Source organism: Perissodus microlepis, chromosome 6 (assembly GCF_051167445.1).
Source record: "Perissodus microlepis isolate ML-2025 ecotype Zambia chromosome 6, ASM5116744v1, whole genome shotgun sequence".
In the NCBI taxonomy this organism is placed as follows: domain Eukaryota; kingdom Metazoa; phylum Chordata; class Actinopteri; order Cichliformes; family Cichlidae; genus Perissodus; species Perissodus microlepis.
The window spans coordinates 20,359,012-20,380,002 of record NC_140466.1 but is presented as its reverse complement, the minus strand read 5'-3'; the positions used below and the strand labels follow the sequence as shown (position 1 = coordinate 20,380,002).

At 40.7% G+C, this 20,991-nt stretch overlaps 1 protein-coding gene across 2 annotated transcripts; it reads left to right on the top strand.

The window, feature by feature from the left end:
- The first annotated feature begins 155 nt into the window (after nt 1–155).
- Nucleotides 156–20,321, top strand: prss12 (serine protease 12). 2 transcript variants are annotated; one of them, XM_084931401.1, is made up of 13 exons: nt 156–814; nt 1,946–2,084; nt 3,182–3,354; nt 3,509–3,656; nt 4,242–4,420; nt 4,907–5,048; nt 5,162–5,379; nt 9,277–9,418; nt 12,257–12,462; nt 13,053–13,131; nt 13,701–13,823; nt 16,804–17,099; nt 19,596–20,321. In XM_084931401.1, exons 1-13 carry the CDS (start codon nt 481–483, stop codon nt 19,916–19,918), a joined length of 2,502 nt encoding a protein of 833 aa, XP_084787527.1. In that variant the 5' UTR covers nt 156–480; the 3' UTR covers nt 19,919–20,321. The 2 variants fall into 2 exon arrangements, with proteins under 2 accessions (XP_084787527.1, XP_084787526.1); XM_084931400.1 differs by having other exon boundaries at nt 158–814; nt 3,506–3,656.
- The last annotated feature ends 670 nt before the right edge of the window (nt 20,322–20,991 follow it).

The following is a 20,991-nucleotide window of genomic DNA, read 5'->3' as shown; positions in this document are numbered from 1 at the left end:
AAATATTTTTTAAAAAAGTAATTTTAAGTAAAAGCACAAATTTAAATACCATGCATTTTCGTGTTTTATGTTATTGGAGCAAATGCCCTAATGTTTGAGAGCATTTGAATGCTGTGCGTCAGGAGGAGTTGTAGATTGTATTTTATAGAATATTTCTAAACTACTTGGTCGAGTGGGTAATGAGTAGTAAAGGGTACTGAAACATATAACACAATGCCAAAAAAAGATCTAAAAAAACCCCATTCCTATTTGAAAATATAGGTACACTACAGTTGGTCAAATCAGTCATCTGAGGAAAATTACTTCCATCATGTAGCCCATGTTATTGAATTTTCGTTGGAGGACTGCCTTGCCTATGCAAAAAAGAAAAAGGGGTTTCATCGATCCGCAGCGTTCTCACTCTCGTCCCACGGCTGGGCGAGAGGCTGACTGGACGCGTGGAAACCCTTAGCTGATGATAGGATCCGTCATAGCCCTAACATGAATGTGCCATTTTTTGTTTTAAAAGTCGCTCTTTTGGCTGCGATCAGCACTCGCTGTTATGCCAGCAGCGTCCCTTCATTCATCCTGCCGTTCACCGACTGTGCCGGGAGTCGTGGGAAAGACGGCTTCTACCGGGGAGCGATAGACGTCACTGAGTCCGGCACCCGGTGTATGAACTGGACCGAAGTCTCCGGCTTCGACGAACGGTACCCGGGCAAAGGCATAGGCGAGCACAACCACTGTCGCAACCCGGACGGCCGAATCCGACCCTGGTGCTTTTTTAGGAACCACAGAGGCAGAGTAGACTGGGGGTACTGCGACTGTAAACAAGGTAAACACGCAGGCCTAGTAGCAGCAGCTTTATTGTGTTTTATAGGCATTAACAGCCTCGAAATTGTACAACGTGGCTACAAATATTACACCTAGGAGAAGGTGAAATCCCCAGATGAGCAGGATTCAAGACATGCTACAGCAGATAAAAGGCCAATATGAATGGAATGTACATTTTTGTATGGGCTGAGAAGCTGTTGATACATGTGTTTTTACAGTACTGTGCAGCTGAGTCATAGAGCATCCACCCATGGAATCATTAAAGCCTACCATACCTTTGGTTTACCAGGGTGTGAATGTAATTGTTCATATGAAAATATTTGTGTTTTCAGCTCTTCCTTTTTTAAAAATCCATATGCAGCTGTATTACATTACAGTTTTGGTGTCAGTTATTGAACGTTTTAACAATTACATGCCGGTAAGTCAGGTGTTCAGATTCAGTGTGTTTACAATTGCACATGGAAGACAGCCACAGGGTGCTCAGGCACCTATGAATATGTAGGGGCATGAATTTGTGTGAGTGTGCGTTGGCATGGATGTGCACCCAGGCATTCGCTGTAAGCTTCTTACTTTACAATGTAAAGCAATCAGGTTACCCTGATGCATGCTCACACACTGAACGACTATACCTGCAAATAACAAATCTGAAAAACACATTTTGTAATCATCTTATATTTATCTTATTCTTCTTATATCATATTCATCTTATGGGTTATAAATATTTAGATCGTGAATTGCATTGTGGGGCAGCACAGGAAGAACACGTCTCTCCATTTTTGAAGGAAATGGCTGTGCAGATAGATAATATCAAAAGGTGTGACATTTAAAATAAACAATCAGACATATCTTTTGCATTCTTTAATATTTCACTTTTTGACATTACTGTCTTATTTTTTGTGTCTGATGTGGTGAAACACACATGAAAACATCACTGAAGCCATCTGAACAAATGGCTTCAGTGGCTTGCTTCTAAGCCGGTGATCTATGTGTGTTTTAGAGCTCGCATAGTGTCTCTTTTTCTCTCCTGACTTTGTGCCAGTTTTAGCTTTTTTTCAGTGTTCCCCAAAAAGATTCTTTTGCACATTACATACAGTTTTACATCTACTTTTCTCCAACCGTCTTTCCATCTCAGGCTCTGTCCGTCTGCAAGGTGGCCGCTCCAAGCTAGATGGCAGGGTGGAAGTGTACCTTGGGGGAACGTGGGGGTCCATTTGTAGCAACGACTGGGGAGACGAAGATGCTACAGTGGTCTGCAGACAGCTGGGCAAGGGGTGAGAAAGCACAAACGCGTACACATATACTTAAATGTGCGGTATTTATTTTATCCCTCCCTCTCACATACGTCTTTAGACACCGGTGCAGGTTCTGTCACCATCTCCCGTTAAATTCATAACTGCTTACAGAGGTCTAACAGAGCTTCATTCAGGCACGCTCCTCTTTTCTGCTCGACGCTTCTTGTTTGACTCTTACATTCCAGCCCTCTGTTCCCCAGAGGCACTTAAATACCTCGAGTGCCGTGCCGTTTACGTTGTTTCTCGCATACTCGTCCGCTCTCTGTTTCTGTTTCTCACATGTGCCTCTTACTGCGTCTCGTGGACTTGATTATGAGATGTTGTCATGCTTCTCAAGGGAGCCTGCAGTCAGATTGTATATAACAGCACAGTCCATAGTCAGTTGAGAAAGTGTCCTGCTCTCCCTGGAGAACAGAGAAACTCTTTGACTTATTGCACATGCTGTCACTAACACCAGCGCTGGCACACGTTCTGATACGAACACTTGCCTGTGTGTGTTTGTACTCACACAGGAGTCAATGAAAGTCCACAGCAGAAAGGAAGAAGGGCAAATGTCAGGCATATGTCATTTGGAGTGCTTGGTGATGACTTTCACATGCTTAATTATTGAAAGCTGTTGGGTGTAAGGACTACTGACGGCATTGGCCCAGAGCAACAGATTATGCATGTGCAGACAGCTCAAGCTTACTGCTAGCAGGTTAATAAAGCTGCCTGCATGTAATTTGTAACTCTTGTTATTAAATGAGATTTGGATCAGTGTCAGGTGGCATGATGGTGCTGTGTGGAGCTTGCATGTTTTCCCTGTACCTACTTCCAGGTTATCTGGTTTCCTTTAACACTCAAAAGACATGTTAGGTTAATGACGCCTTCTAAATTGGCCATAGAGAGGATGTGAGAGTGTAGTAGCCCTGTTATGGACTGCTTCTGGCCAAGTGTGAGTCGGAATAGTCTCCAGTCAACCCGTGACCATAATTATGAAAACGGATGGAGGGATGGATGGGTCAGTGTCAGCTGGAGTATAAAAAAGCTTTTCAAATTACTATAACTAACATGTTTCCCTTTTGATGTTCTTCCAGATTTTCAGGTCGCGCTCGAGCAGTTCCTCTGTTCCGTCCAGGCACAGCCAAGCTCCACTGGACTGCAGTCCATTGCCAAGGCAAAGAGCCAGACCTGCTCCAGTGTCCCAAGGCTACCTGGAATGGAGAGGAGTGTTCTCTGGTTGCAGCTGTTACCTGCAACCAGCAGCCAGGTAATTATAGATCTGCCATGGGAGGTTTGTGAGAATAAGTTGAAAGAAATCAAATGATCTTACAAACTACAAATTTCAATAAATATATACTTTAAAAATATACAAATAAAAAAGCAGCATACTGTGTGTTTTTTGCTCGCTCACACTTCAGCAGGTGTGTCCCTTCCCATAAGGCTGGTGGGAGGCCGGTCAAAGTCAGAGGGCAGGGTTGAGGTCCTCCATGCCGGGGAGTGGGGTTCCATCTGCGATGACCAATGGGATGACAGTGACGCAGAGGTGGTGTGTCGACAGCTGGGGTTGAGGTTAAGTCGTATTGACACACACACACACACGCACACACAAACACACACAATGATACAAATGTTCATATTCAAATTAGCATAAAGGAAATACACTGCCGGTGTGACAGAAGTGAGAAAAAAATGTGTGGCAGAAAGATACAGAAGGCAGCTGGAGAGGAGTTTGTGTGGGTATCCTGCCGTCTTTCTCTCCCTCTGTCTCCAAAAGTATGACAAGTATTCTTTCTATTCAGACACAGAAAGAGGAGCAAGCAGTAAAGAACATCTGGGGGTCAGACAGTGAATCAGGCTCATTGTTCCTGCTAGAATTCTACCACCAAAGAGATATGCATATTTAGCAGCGCTATACAGGGAGCAAATACATCGCAATGTTTACATTTGCAGGGATGTGCGTGACAAGCAGTTTCCAGATATTAAACATGACATATAATGTGGTCACTCTGTAAATCCTCTAAATTAAAGGAGAAAAGGATACAGTATTGTATGCGCTGCATTTTGTACGTCATGTCCAATGAGCACATGTGTTTTGCATTAGTATTACTAGAGCCCAAATGTCTTAGAATTCTGCAAATTTCCTTTTCTTTGTAGTGGCGTTGCAAGGGCATGGGGCCAGGCACATTTTGGCAAGGGTTCAGGCCGCTTGTGGTTGGACGAGGTGCGTTGCACAGGCAATGAGCTCACTCTGGAGCAATGTCCAAAAAGTGCATGGGGAGAACACAACTGTCTGCACTCTGAAGATGCAGGGGTCTCCTGCAATCCTCTTACAGGTAGGTCACCAAATAATCATTGTTAGGAGCAAAGACATCAAAGTGGGATACACACAGGCATGTTTATATATATAGAAATCAAAGCTTCTCACCTTATACCGGAAACATCAGGAAGTTCCCATATCTAGTCAGTCTTTTGACCTTGAAGGAGTGGTCAAAGGTCAAATGTGACATGATACTTTAAATTCTTACCAATAAATCCTTAGGCTGACCTTTGGTAACTTACATCTTGGTGCATTTGGTTCAGACAGGATTGACCAGAGCTTTTTTGTTCATTACAACATCAGTAATTACACTCTGAATGTTTACAGTGCAGTTAATAGCTGTGCTGTGCTCTGTTATTTCCTGCAAAACTTAAAAAAAAACGCTAAAAGTAAAATATGTGACTTTTGGAAGAAATATAGAAGAAATTTATTCACATTAAAAAGGAGATTTCTCTTTCTCTCGACCCGTTTATCCCCAATCACTCTCTCACTTTCTCTCCAGATGGTACTATTAGGTTGGTTGGGGGTGCCGGCAGCCACGAGGGACGTCTAGAAATCTTCTACCGTGGTCAGTGGGGAACGGTGTGTGACGACGGCTGGGCAAACTCAAACACGCAAGTGGTGTGCCGACAGCTTGGCTACAGGTAATGTGAAGTATTTCCCACCCATTCACACACCCTTGTATTTATTCCAAATCATTGCTCATAAATAACTTAAACATGTTTGTTTGATTGCGGATGTGTGTCTGCATGTACAGGTTGGGAGAGACTCTCTCTCCTGGAGTGCCAGATACTCCAGTTCCACGCTTCGGGGTGGGCTTAGGTCCTATTCTGTTGGATGATGTGAGCTGCACGGGGAAAGAACCTAGTTTATTGCTGTGCAACAGGAGGGAGTGGCTGCACCACGACTGTACACACCAGGAAGATGTTAACATTGCATGCAGCCCTGAGCACAATGGAGAGGGTCTTCCAATCAGTAAGAGAATACATTAAAAGGTTATATATATGGGAGAGATGCATGGTTTCGTATGTGGTTATGTATACCGCAACTTGTATGTGACTATATATATATGGCACAGTTTTTTTGAAGCATAGTGCTAGTTGAAGCTTTAGGCTGGATTATTATAACAACATAGGAAATATATTGGGCGTGCAGGCATGCATAATCTCTAAATCTTTCTGGACAATGTTTTAGGAAAAGAGGTTGTTATGCACACATTTACAGTCATACTGTTTTTTCAGAAATATAATTCAGGGCTCGTAGTTCATCATAAGAAAGAAGTGTATTTTTACATCCCCTTATGATATTTTAATGCTCTCCAGTTTTACTGATTTTAGTCCATATTAAGACTTTCAGTGTTGCTGATCAGTTGATTTTGTTTTTCCCCCTCTCATGTTTGGTTGGTATTGGCCCAGTAGAGATTGCCTCATTGCTTATATGAGATTCCCCAGGAGTCAATCAAACTGTTGTACCTTCCAAGAAATGAATTTAGTTTCCATTCATAAGCAGAATCTCAGAGATCAGTTTTCTTTTTATTACTGCATGCATGAAGGTTAACATTAACATGAAGGTTAACACCGCCTACGCTTACACACCTAAACTGGTCTATGTAACAACAAATAAAGCAGACCATAATATTCAACTCCTATTTGTAGAGATTTGTAAATGGAATTTGGAAACAGCTTTGTCACTCGTGTCTGTCAGGGCTCTGTGTGCGGGCAGGTGGAGATGTGGATCCAAGTGCAGGACTCTGAGACGGAAATATAACTGAAAACCACAGCTTTATTGGTGGCACCAACAAAACAGAAACCATACATGAAAACACTAACTGGAACACACAGGCAGGATCTGAGGGTACGACGCGACACTGGGTTGAGGACAACACAGGGCTAATATACACAGGGTGGTAATCAGGGAATCGGTAACAGGAGGGAGACACAGCTGGGAGAGATCAGGGCTAACGAGACAGGGGGGCTAAGCTGCACACACTAACATAAGACAAAGACTTTCACAATAAAACAAGAAACCACTAAACAAAGATGCAGACACGACACTGAGAGACAGACTAGACACTGAACAGAAACTGCAATACACATGAGAACCCAAAACCTAAGAACTGATCCCTCACCAAGAATAACAGAAACAGATCTATAATGATAATAATAATAATAAACAAAGCACCAGAACATCAGAAAACAATCCATAATGCAAAAATAAACCAAAATATAAGAAACTCAAAATGCTGGGTCAACTCTGACCCTGAACCGTAACAGTGTCTCAGTCAGGTATTCAGACCTATTACAGCTGAAAGATCAACATCAAAGATAACAAATCGGGGCATGCACCACGCATTCAAAATTTCCTTAGACTGTTACACAACAGACTTTGCTTCATTTCAAATACTGAATAGAAGGTCATTGCCAGTTTTCCATTGTTGCTGCTTACACAAAAACAAAGTGCAGAAAACACAGTGCAGAACTCCAGTGCAGTTCCATATTTAGTATAATTCTTTCATTTTACATAAATGTATTTTAAATTGCTGTTACAACAATATTACTTTATATCTGCATGAGATATTCTGCTAGATCCTTTTAGGATTAGTGGGCTAAGCAAATGTAACAAGGGAGACTAATAAATACACAAAATTATTACTCTTAGTAGCAAAAATACAAATTATAAAGGACTCTTGTATCCTGGCTTTCCACTTGTAGGCCAACTTTATAATCAGGGAGAAATGGCTGTTAAATTTGTTGGGTTTAGCCAAATGATTAAAACGTCTTTGTAATTTGCCTTTCCTTTCATAAAAACAGATAATGGAAGGGCAAGCTGATCTGAAATCTGTTCCTGACATGTCTGCCACAACCTGCAGGCAATTAAACCTCATCGTCTGTAGAAAAACAAAGCCAGCCTTTTTCAAGAGACACAGGGAGAGGATGATATAAGCCATGCTAACTCTAGTAAGCACAGCTGTCAGTTGATTTTTCCAGCCTTAATAACTTGGCATCATGGTAAAGTCATCATGATCAAATGACTCCACTACAGACCCTTTACCTATAAGTCCTGATGGTACAATCACATCTGCCAGGCACCAGTGCACTAGTATGGCCAACCTATCGCATAACACAAGATCTATGTCTATAGCTTCCAGACAGCAATAAAGTTCTGCAAGGGTAAGAGATGCTGGAGGGTAAAGTTTCATACATCTCTGTATGGCTCAGATGGCTCAGGTTTCAGATCATTCTGCAAATGTCACATGCACAAGTCTAATAAGTCTAGCCCATGACACAGAAAACACTGTGTTTTTTACATCCTGAGTGAGGACAGGTTTGAAGTTTGTGTAGAGAGAGCGCATACAACATGAAATGGCTGCTTAATTTGGTGGGTTTAGATGGCTTACATTGTTTGGCAATAGCCTCAGGGACGCTCTTACCCCACAAAAATGCAACTCAAGAATTCTGTTATTACTGTGGAGCATTTGTATGCGCGTCTGATTACGTGTTTGTGTTTGAGTGTTTACATGTGTGAGCAAAACCCCACTTCATCCCTCGGCATGCCGAAGACAGATCAGGCTGTGTTGTTTTTGGAAAAGGGAAAAAAGTAACCAGGCAGGCAGGATAAACCAGGCACTCAGCCTTTCACTTTAACTCTCTGTTGTGATAGATCATCACATTAAGGCCGTGTCAGAGCAGTAATGTAGCATGTGTGCATATCTTTACTTTTATTACTCATGCTGAGGGGATATAAATATGGCTCCACATAGTCACATTGAAAAGACCTTCCCTCCTGAACAGAGCTCACTGATGTAAATCATTAAAATCTACACTAAAGCCTTTTATGTTAATGTTGGCACTTGATACAGGTTATGATTAAAACTGGGGTAATCTGAAGAAAATTATATAGGTAATGTTCACTAGTTGATTAAACACAATTCTGTGTGTGTTTGTGTGTGTGTGTTAAGACAGGAAGAACTGTTTGTGTTTCTCAGGATGGACAAACATTTCCTTAATTGCCAACACCAACTAAGATGTAAACATTCCCACAATTAACTCTCCCTCCCCTAGATATCACCCTTCTAAATGTCCTATGTCCCAAAAGCACAGTCATTAAGAAAATGTTGGTATTTCATTTAATGTAATAGAGCCAGAATCATTTTATACTGAGGTTCCCTGCTTAGGAATGTTTAAACTACGAAACACAAAAAAATGATATAGCTGAAATGATCTCTTAAAGAAACAAAGAAGGAAGCAAAGAAAGAAAATTCCATGAGAAAATCTTTCTTCTTTCGATCTAGGTATGTTGATTCAGTGGCAAAACAAAAAAAATCAGATTTAGCTGAAACTTAGAAAGAATGTAAACTGATCCTGAAAATGTCTACAGATGGGAAAGACATTAGTATACACTTAAATGTGTTTGGTGTGAGTGTGTGCGTTTGTGTGTGCATTTTGGGGCATCTGTATGCTCACAACTATTAGATCAATGTAGAGCTTATACTGATTTGATTAACAGTGTGAGTGAACACTTGAAAGAAAGAACGAGAGAAAGTGTGTGCGTGTGAAAAAATGAGATGAGAGCCAATAAAGATAAACAACCTTTCACTGACACACACACACACACACACACACACACACACACACACACACACACAGACTGTGTTTTTGTGCAAGAAAATAGACAGGTGATCCAGCTACTTCATTTGTAGAGGGCATGTACACACATGCTTCTATTCACTAGACAGATCAGGTTTGTTAGAGGAATGTTTGCTTCTTTGAACATTTCAAGACTCTGGGTGTTAGACATCTTCAATCAACTGAGCCAGCATGTGATCTTCATGCACTGTCAGCCTAAACTGTTGTGTGTGTATGTGTTCTTCAGGTGTACCAGTGAGACTAGTAGGAGGAGAGAGCCCTAGGGAAGGGCGTGTCGAGCTCTATCTGTCCGGTCAGTGGGGGACTGTCTGTGATGATGGATGGACTGATCATGATGCTGAGGTGGTCTGCAGGCAGTTGGGATATAGGTATGTAAGTTGGAATTGGCTAATTTCACACACACACAGCATTGATTCACTAGCTCATTATGTCCCAACCAATCCTTTGATTGACAGTATGTCAGAAAATAATAAAACTGGTTAAAAAGAAAAAACTGCAAGCACTTATGGACAGGATCAGCATCACTGAAACAGAGGTACTGTGAAGTGTTTGAGAAAAGCTTAGCTGAAAGTTGTAGAAATGCAACGTGATCTCCTCGTACATTATACTCACTTAAGTGAATCCAGACTGAATCTACTCGGTTTGCAAAATCCATCACCCCATTTCTTCATCTCACAATCCTTACCTGCTTCCACGTTGCCACTTCACTCTTCATCACACGTCTGAAATGCTCAAGTTTATTTACAGTTTTTTTTTTTTTAAAAAAGCTACAGTGGATTATAAATCATAAAAAATGACTGCGTGTCATTATTTATTAATTTTCTTTCTTTGATTGTAGTTGTTAAGATGTTTTGGTATGAGCTTTTCATGGTGACCTTTCTGTTACCTTTACAAAAATAAACATTCGATTTAAAACACAGGCTAATGATGCAAAAGTCACGTTTCAAGTATCGGATATGTTTCCTGGCACTGAACAGCTTTTCATTTTCTTCTGAGACGCCTTTTTGTTTTCAAGAACAATGACAATGAGATGACAAGGGAAAACTTTACTATAACAAACTGTCTTATTTCCTTTCTCATCACTCCTCAGCAAAAGATATTCATGCATTAAGTCACCAAGTTTTCTGTGACACATCTGTTTGCAGATGAAAGCCACATCTGGAATGCATAAATGTTAGAGAGTTAGTGGAAAGAGTGTTAAAGGCATGTAAAGCCATGTTGGAATTATCATTCTGTCTCATACGGGGTGTAGTGAATGGTCTGCAAGGGTTGCAGGTTGCTCTGGTGGTGATAAAAATATACACATATATGTATATGTACACAACTATACAGATTACCCTGCCTCCCACTCTATGGCAGCTGGGATAGGCTCCAAACTCCAACAAACCTGAATTAGATGAGCAGAAAAGATGGATGTATGGATGGTTTTTTCCACAGCTATGTCATGCACAAATGCGGAAGTCTTGTGGCAGAGGCATGGTTCTTGTCAACAACTCTGCTTATCTTTGCAGAGTACTTGCTAACAAAGATTGTCCTAATATCAAGAGCTTCACTTCCAATAATATAAACTGAGAAAAAAAATGTTCTTTAGCTAATGGGTACATTTACAATGGGGCTGAACGCAAGGAATATTAATGGAAGCACATGAAATATGATGCCTGAGAAAACACTTGGCCCTCCTTTCCAACTTGAGTGGTTTATAGCCAAAGCAGCTCTTTTTTTAAACTGTTATGGTACGTGAACTGCGGGTTGCCTCGGAGATACACCAAGCCAGCATGATGTCAGTCTTTAGGCGTTGCTCCAAGCAACTCGGAGGGTCACTTTCTACATACATTGTCTAGGGAGCTATTGAGCACACAGATACAACATTAGATGAGTAAGTAATAGACACAAGGTTCCCAGTGGATAACGAGACCTGTCACCCAACATACTCCAGGGATGCAACATAAGACCTTCTCTTTCTGTTATCTATCAGTCTTAATTAAATTCACAGTTACAGTCTGTACACAGCAAAATCTCCAGTGTTAAATTAACACTAGAGAGTGTCTATATGGGTCCACACCTCTGAGTGTTAAATACAACACTGTTGAGTGTTAAATTAACACTTTTGACAGTGTTATATGTTTAAAAGTAACCTAGTCAGTTTTGAAGATTAACAATGGCTAACACTGAGCAGTGCTGATTTTCTAACACTGGAAAATAACTCAAAATGTTAGAAATATTCCAGTGTTAGAAAATCAGCACTGCTCAGTGTTAGCCATTGTTAATCTTCAAAACTGACTAGGTTACTTTTAAACATATAACACTGTCAAAAGTGTTAATTTAACACTCAACAGTGTTGTATTTAACACTCAAAGGTGTGGACCCATATAGACACTCTCTAGTGTTAATTTAACACTGGAGATTTTGCTGTGTACCTACACAAGTTCATCCTACAGGCCAGTGTGTGTTAGTTCTTTGCTAATTTAAGTCAGGGGTGAGATAATGGTGCAAAGTTTTGCTATCCTTTGTCAACCTGGTTTGCGTCACATTCTGAGAAGGTCAAATGTTAACATCTAAACCAATTTGTTGTCACCGCCTTCACTTACGCACCTAAACAGGTCTATGTAACAACAAATAATGTTCAACTCTTATTTATAGACATTTGTAAATGGAATTTTGAAAAAAGCCTCATCACTCACGTCAGTCAGTTCGTCTGACTTGTTACAGCTGAAAGGTAAACAAAAGACGTCTGATCTGCATGCGCCGCACATTCAAAATTTCCTTAGAATGTTACACAACAGACTTTGCTCCATTTCAAATACCAACAGAAGGTCATTGTCAGAGTTTTCCATTGTTGCTGCTTGTGCAAAAACAAGTGCAGAGCTCCAGTGCAGTTCCATATTTAGTATAATTCTTTTATTTTACATCAATATATTTTAAAATGCTGTGGCCATAATAGAACTTTATATCTGTCAGGTCCACTGATGGTGGGCACTAACTCTTCTTCGGAACTACCATCAGATCTCCCACGTTATCTAAATATTTTTACTAAGACTTACTTTTTTACTTAATTTGTGCCACAGATCTTTTTTTTCCCTCTGATCATAAAGAACATGTGTTTCTCAGAATGTGTTACTTTTTGGACAGTTCTGCCTGTTCTTGTGTTTGTTTTCTATAATTGAGAAAGCGATGTAGTAAAATGCGTATACGTCTGTCCTCTCAAGTGGCGTGGCAAAGGCCCGCGTGATGGCATACTTCGGTGAAGGGACGGGGCCCATCCACGTGGACAATGTGAAGTGCACTGGTGAAGAGCTTTCTTTAGCTGATTGTATCAAAGAGGTTCCAGGAACACAAAACTGCCGCCACAGCGAGGACGCTGGGGTCATATGCGACTACGGAGCTCCGCAGCCCAGCTACAAAGTGGTGAAAGGTCAGTCAGTTAGTCAGGACCTGGTTTTCACTTTATAACTCTGAAAATAAATAGAGCTTCTATTATTCATCTGAAAACTATACTGTGTTTAGCAAACACTTCCAAAATGTTATACACACCAGAAAACTCAAAAGATATAAATGGCTGAAGAAAGGACCAGCGTAAGAGTTTAAGCAGAAAGTGTGGGACTTCGATGACTGTGTGTATCCAGATGGTAAAATGGAGAGTTTTACAGTATTATTGCTTCATCCTGTCAGCGACACGTCAGGGCAGACGCACACAATGCTCTCCATTACCTGCACATGTTCTGATGCTACCATTTCTCACATAACCAGTGCAGGACTGTATTTTGTCTCGTTTTGCATGTAGTTTTGGACATCACATAGACACACAGTGAAGGGAATCACTTTATTTATTTATTAATTGAATTCAGGTTCATATTATAGTAGGAAAAGAAGAATTATGCTTTTGACCAGACTAAACATTTAATAAAACCAACACTGGAGCTGAGATGTATGGTTTAGCAATCATCACCCTCCCACAGGCTCTCAAATATACACAACCACTGGTCCCTCTTTTGTCTCTGTCAGATCCTGTGGACTCAATTTGCGGTCTGCGGCTCATACACACTCGCCAGAGGAGAATCATAGGAGGAGAAAACTCTCTGAGGTAAGTTGGCAGGGAGAGCAGGGATTAATACCAGCATGGAAAAATCCTGTCAGAGATATAGAATAAAGAATAATGGCCACATTTTCAAGCAAACCTTAGATAGAAAACAGCTGATCTGAGGGCTATAGGCAAAGAAAACTGTGTGTGCAGACAAACATCAAGATACATTGTGTGGGGACGCATGTTTTAAAACAAAGCAGGTCCATACACAACACTGTGAAACAGTATTGAGCCACCCCTTATTTCATTTTATTTAACTAAGAAAATGGGAAATCCACCTCTCTTTTTTGGATGTCAGCTGCCTTTTGGTTCTATAATCTATTAAGATGAGCCCACGCTTCATTAATGGTGAACGTCCTGCACTTGTCTAGTATTCTTAATTTGTTTAAGAGCACACACCATGCCAAGATGTGCCACATTTTCAGCCAATAGCTCTTTGTTTTTGTAAAAATACAATTTTACCTTTAAGTTATACAAAGTATGTGTTTATTTGATGTTTTTGTCACGAGCTGCTAGTAAGAAAGTGCCTAAAGATACAATTTAAAATTCTTTGGCTGTTTTCTTTGTAGGGGTGGCTGGCCATGGCAGGCTGCTATCCGTTTGCGAGGATCTCGAGTAGATGGGAGGTTGGTTTGTGGAGCAACTCTCATTGACACCTGTTGGGTCCTCACTTCGGCACACTGCTTCAAAAGGTCAAAAACACACATCCGCTATTACACAAATACACTGACTTTTTTCATATCGCACATATTAGACTTTTGAAGTGTAAATGTGGATTGTGCTTACACATATATTTTGCTAAGTCTTAAAAGTGTTTTGCATAAAGTAGGATATTTGAATTCACCCCAAAGCAGCTCGACAATGTGTGCGCATGCACAAGACTGATGAAGGGCTGAGAACTGAACATTTGAGCATTATTCAGTGCTGGTTTGGCTGTGCTTATGGTGCAGGTGGCAGGAAGAAAGGCAATTGCTTCAACTCAACTTCATCTGGACTAGAGGCCTCCACATGATGCCACAAACCGAACATCTATCACCTAACGCATACAGTAGAGAAGGCAGGGGAAAAACAAATAGTCCACATTAAATGTTTACACAGTACATGTTGGATTGTCAGGCTTTATTTTACTGATAATATATTTTGGTTGTTACTGGGTTTTAGTTCCAGTGGTTTTTGGTGGGAGAACCACAGCCCCGTAAAGACCCCAGAAGGTCCATGACTATAAATCCAAGTGTTTCCACATTTCAGAGAGGAAGAAGTCTTTCACTAAATCTTTCCCAGTGCCGTTTCCTGAGCCATTTCCAGACCACTTTAGCTGTCAGAGGCTGTATATGCAAGAACTCCTCTCCTCTGTGAAAGTGCTACTTTCAGCTACTTCGAAACGATACACAGGAAGTGCTCCAAATTAACTATACTTACTTACAGGAGGTAGATTTAGGTAGTAGTGATTACTTGGTGATTAGTTAATCACCAGGGTAAGATTAAACTGACGACTGTTATACTTGCTCAAAAGCTGCATTGTAAGCCTTGTGGAACCTTCGACAGTTATCCTCAAACATAATGCTTTAATTGTTCTTGCGCTGCAAGAGAACGTTTCTCATAGTTTTCGTGTGGTTTACTGATTCAGACGGCCAGAGCTGCTTAAGAAACAACCTAAAGGAACTCACCTTTTTAACTTGCGAGGTGGGGCTAACATGGAAGACTGATGAATGAGAGCCAAGTTTATCTAATATTAGCATCTCATTATTAGCCTATTCCTTGAACAGTACAGCTTCTTGACGTGTTTTCACTGCAATTTTAAGGCTTATCTGTATTTCATGAAGTCTAAACTGCAGTCACCTGAAGGCACTTTTCATTGTGAAAGTCATCACAGGTGTGAAAGTCTTTTGTGCTGTTTTGTGTTGCGCTCGCTGTTTAACCTTTGCGAGTCTTTGTGCATTTATGGTGTGACCTACAGGCCATAAATGCACATATGGGCACAGAAACCAGAATTCAAAAAAACAGTTCCGCCCTGCAGGTCTCACCGTTGCCACAGCCACCCAGTTCTGCTATTTAGGACTTCAATATTGACAGTCAATCATCTTAATTCCCTGATATCGGTTTTCAATGCCTCAAGCTGTTGGCCTCGGTTATGACAGCTATGAAAAGAAATTTGCTGTATGCGAGCCAGAGAACATAGACCTGTGAAGACTTCCGACTTCACGGTGTCGCCTTTCATCCAGTATACTCCAAAATAGAGCGATACATAAACAAGCACAAAGTTACACACAGCAACAAGCAACATAATACTATGCGGCCCTTTTAGGTCAGAGAAATTAGATGAGCAACTTGGTGTATTCACTTATGTTCGCTCGATTTTGCCTACAAGTACAGATGGCTTAAATATGAAATAAGTGCAGCTGTTCAACCTTAGTAGCATGACCATGTTGTTTGATTCTCTTAGTATGTTTATGAAAAATGGTCTCATCTTATTGCAGCCAACACATAAACCGATTATTTTCTTGTAGCTGTACAGCTGCAGGTGTGCCAACAATAATATTACACACAGATTTTAGCAGCAGCAGCAATATGTGAAAAATCCATCATAATCCGGAGATTTTGCCTTAAGTGCAGGAAGCCTGGTTGCTCGTGCCACTTCATTTACTTTTTTAATGTAAATAGTCAGTGTGAGTTTGTGGATATCAAAGTATTTGTGACTGTGTGCTTGTGAAGATTTACGTAGTCAAAAGACTCGTCAGCAGTGTCTCTGCTCTGCCAGGGACCCGGTAGCATTCCCAGGTCAGGCGATCTTTCCGGAAAGACTGCACCATATGTAACGAGACACGGAGACTTGGCTCCTTCTTTAACTCTTCTTCATTTACCCGTTTCTTTACACTCTGGTGCACCTTTCTATGTCCCTCCCTTTCCATTTCAAAGACACCAGACACCAAAGAATTAAATTGAATGTGTGAAAAACGCTGGTATGTCATGCTATGAGTCAGATAATCACAGCTTTGCACGGATGGAGTGACAGATTTGCTGTCACTCTTGTCTTTAGTCATACTGTTTGTTTAGACCAGGGGTAGGCAACTCCAGGCCTCGAGTGCCGGTGTCCTGCAGGTTTTAGATCGCACCCTGGGTTAACACACCTGAATCAAATGATTAGTTCATTACCAGGCCTCTGGAGAACTTCAAGAAATGCTGTGGAGTCATTTAGCCCTTTAAATCAGCTGTGATGGATCATGGACACATCTAAAACCTCCAGGACACCGGCACTCGAGGCCTGGAGTTGCCTACCCCTGGTTTAGACCTTAGTACCAGCATTTATGAGATAGATAAGATTTTTGCGTGAATATTTTGTGCTGGATTGTTCCTCCCAACATTTAAACATACTTTTCAGATGTTTTGTGAATGTTGCTGAGAGAATAGCATTGTGTATTTGACCTGAAACCTGAAAGTCAGAGCCAGTCACTTTAGAGGATTGTACAGCTTTGTGAGCTTTGTGCATGCATGCATTTTAAGCTCTTTCTACCATAACTCATAAAACTACTGTGTCTATATATAGATATATATAGATGATATATATATATATGTGTGTGTGTAGATAGATAGATAGATAGATAGATAGATAGATAGATATACATATACATGCATAATATGTATGTATACATATATATCTTCAATTCTCTGCAGGTATGGAAACAGCACCAAGCAGTATAAAGTTAGAGTGGGAGATTACCACTCCCTCGTCCCTGAGGAATATGAAGAGGAGTATGGTGTCGATCAAATTGTCCTCCATCCAAGCTACCACACCCATAGCAATGATTACGACCTGGCCCTGGTTCATCTGTCACAGGGGGCAGTGGACAAGATGCCGGGAGAGTGTGTGTCATTCAGCCGTCATGTCCTTCCCGCCTGCCTGCCCATGAGGAAAGAGCGAGTGCTCAAACAAGCCAGCAACTGTCACATTACTGGCTGGGGCGACACAGGTGAGGGTGTGTATGTGTATTTGAGAGTTGAGTGGATAGCCTGGGGTGCATAACCTGAATTCACAAAACATTATGCAACGTTATGCAAAATACCCATTAATCTTCATTCATAACTCTTTAACGCCACAGGGCCACAGTATTGTAGTGATTCCAAGAGGTCAAATGCACTGCAACTTAAAATTACACCAGCAAATACAAAAACGCTGCAACAGCACACAAAACACAACAGAAGTTGAATAAATCACAGTAGTAGAAAAAAAAATCTCTTAAACCACAACAGGGTTTTTCTGGGGAGGCGATATCATGATGGACCAGCTGCGGAAGTGACAAAAAACAAATGATGAGATTTTCAGACCAAATTTGAAACACTCAAAAAAGTGGAGGATTCATCTGCGGGAGATATGAGGGAGGAAAAAGATGGAGGTAATGTGTGTTTTAATCACATGCTTCTTTTCATATTGTAGATATGTGTTTGCTGTTAGCTTGCCACTTTTGGAGCTGGTCCATCACGTCTTATGGTCTTATGTCTTATGTCTTATGGTCGTTTTATGGTTTTGTTATTTATTTCTATATAACACAACAAAAACGAAGCAAATATTTATTCTATTTGCTGGTGTTTTCTTACATTGCAGTGCTTTTCACCTCTCAAGGCCAACATAGATTTCACAAGAATCTCACATTTGCACATTTTCAGTTCCATGTTAATTGTTAACTGAATAGTTTGTCACAATTACCTCTGCTGTCAAAAAACGTATTTAAAAACTAAAAGAGACCTCCAGATGCCCCTCAGTGTTAAAAAAAAAAAAAACCTCAACAGTAAGGCGATAAAGGGAAACAAGTGCACCCAAAGGGTTGTTTCTGTATTCAGTTAAGGGTGATTCTCCAAAGAGCAGAAAAATTCTATTCTCAATTGAATGTGTTTTTAAAGGTCACCTGCAAAGCCAGATGAAGTAAAGACGAGTCCGTCATCAGTGCTGTAAATTGTACTTGTTTGACTTCATTTTCTGTCTCTGTCCATACACCTGACCATATGCGCACATGCACATCTGTTAGTGATCTTTAAATTACACGCTGATGTCATTAATCACAGTGAGTCAAAAGAACACAGGACACGGTCAAGCTAGAACACACACTCCCTAAGATCCGAGCGTGTTTCACACATGGATTCTAAGTAGTGGACTGTACGTGTGATAGAACATTGATGATTGTGGAAAAGAGCGTTTTTATTACCTTATTTAAGTGAGGCAATGCAGGCTATTCAGAGGGTGTGAGGACATGTGTGCTCAGTACAGCTGTTAGTGCCCCTCTGATATCACACACGCAAGCAAATTTTACACGTCTGCCATCCTAAGCTGCCTTGGATAGTTAGCAGTACTATGTGGCATTTAAGAGCATCAGAGAAAGAAACCACTCACAACTCCAGAGCTCTGAGCTGCAGAGCTCGGGGTGGCTGTAGCTCAGGTGGTAGAGCAGGTTCATCGGAGTATGAATGTGTGTGAATGTCAGTTAGAAGGCACCTAGGAAAAATGTGCTTGTGTGAATAGGTGTGAATGGGTGAATGCACAAGTTGTATAAAGCGCTTTGAGTGCTCAGAGGAGTAGAAAAGCGCTATATAAGAACCAGTCCATTAGTTTGGTTGTTTGTCCCAGCAACACAATTGTAGAAATCCACGGGTTGCTGTGGTCGTAGTTCTTTTTGCTTCAATGCAAAAATGGGTTGCTGCTTGTTGTTTGGCCTTTAGGAGGCTATGTATGCTGTAAAAGGTGTAAAAAGGCTGTTTGTTTTTAAAAAGAGACGCAGCGTGGGAACCATGTGGAATGAAGGAAGCCACAAAGCTCGAAACTGACTTGTCTTCAAGTTCCCCTTCATACTGGCCAGTCAAGTTTCAGAAATTTAAACTTGACTGGCAAAAGTGATACTCGTGTGAAACACTGCTTCATAACCACAAGGATTAAAGGCTGTCTGGCACTGTGAGCTAAATGTTTAAAATCAGCATGCTACCATGTGATAATATCACTCAACGGAGTAAACATTTAACAGCTCAACATCATGTTGAGCCATGCAAACTTTATATTTACATTTTGCACTAACCACATGCAGTCATGTGTTCTAGGTCATGTTTTGTATCTAAGTTGAGGGATAAACAGAAATTCTTGATGATGGCACTAAATGAGAATTCACTGTGAATAATCGTCATAAACACATCGTTTTTGTATGTTTGCCTCACTTTCCTTGAAATCCAATCATGATCGCACACACAATCTATCCAAATTTAATCTCACAACCCACACATCATACAGCATGTAGCAGCTGCTGTCAGTCAGAGTTAAATGCTGGATCTGTGTCTGAGAGCCATGAGATGCTGATGTTGCCGAAGATGCAGAAGAAAGTGCAGTTTTTCCTCCTGCTGCCCATTGAAACCTTGTTCTCTTTCTTTGGAGCATAAATTCAGGCGCACCTTTGAAACCTGCTGTTCTCTGCTCTCTCCTTTTCCAGGCCGTTCATACTCCAAGACCTTGCAGCAGGCTCCTCTGTCTCTGTTTCCACGCCGCCATTGCCAGGAGCATTTTCACACAGCCTTCACAAGCCGCATGCTCTGTGCCGGCAGCATCCACTCAGAAAGGCGTGTGGACAGTTGCCGTGGAGACAGTGGAGGTCCATTGGTGTGTGAGCGCCCAGGAGGGGGTTGGGTCGTTTACGGGGTCACATCGTGGGGTCATGCCTGCAGGACACAGCAGTCCCCTGGTGTCTACACCAAAGTCTCCGCATTTAGCTCCTGGATACGCAAAGTAATTGGACGCGATGAAAAAAAGAAGTAATAAACTGAAAACAACGGTCTAAATCAAGAGGATTCATTTTCAGCCAGCTACTTGCATAAAAGGATATTTCAGTTATGAATACTTAATGTCATTCTTAATAATCCTGTGAGGTATATCACAATCTGACCTTTAGTGACATAAAGACAATGTTGGACTTTATTGTATTTTGTTTTTTGTCAAGGGAAATGATTCTTTAGCACTTATTTTACTAATTTAACATTTTTATGAGGTTTTCATTTCAAATGGTATATTCTGTAAGCTAAGCATCTCTTTGTTTATGTAGCATCACATGCAGCCCTTGATTATTGTTTTTTTAAACTGTGTTTTCTGTGCTCGCTTTCGTTATGAAGTTATACCTTGTAACTTATGTCATGAAATATGCTATTAAAACGTTGAAAAGGGACCACTGTGTTAGAACAAGCATACTGTAAATGTGCATGTACTCATGCTGAAACAGTATGTAATAGCACAATATTGCATACTTGCACTATGAAATCCTTTTTGGTACTTAATGCATGACATCTAGTGCTTCTGTGTTAAGTATTTTAGTCATATTGTCAAAGTGAAATATGATTTTTAACCTTATTTAATACTTGTTTGTGTAACGTTTTTGTGTGATTTCAGGTCTTGGTAATTCTCAGGCTTTTGCAATTGCTATCCAGTCAGTATTTGTCCTTGACTTAGCACTATGTGACGTATGCAGAAAAAGGAAGGGGCGTAAGTCTTTCTGATTTAAAGCACAAAGCATTTTTGAAGTGTTGATCTATCACAGTGACTCAAAGGTCTTGGTCAGATAATTGAGGGTTGTCATGCTTCTAACAACAGTGAAAGGAGACAATCTGTTACACTTGAAAAAAAAAAACCACCCACTGCCTCCTTATTGTTAAACGATAAATGACCATGTTTTTTGTCTCAACGTTTCTGGGTAAGCACAAATTTTGATAAAATTTATATTAAAAAAAAATCTGAGTTTGTGTTTTTAATTTAGATGCCAAATATGTGCACAGTGTTCATATTTTATTTTTGAAGTAAAAAACCCCAACGTATTCACTTTTACATTTTATACGACATGT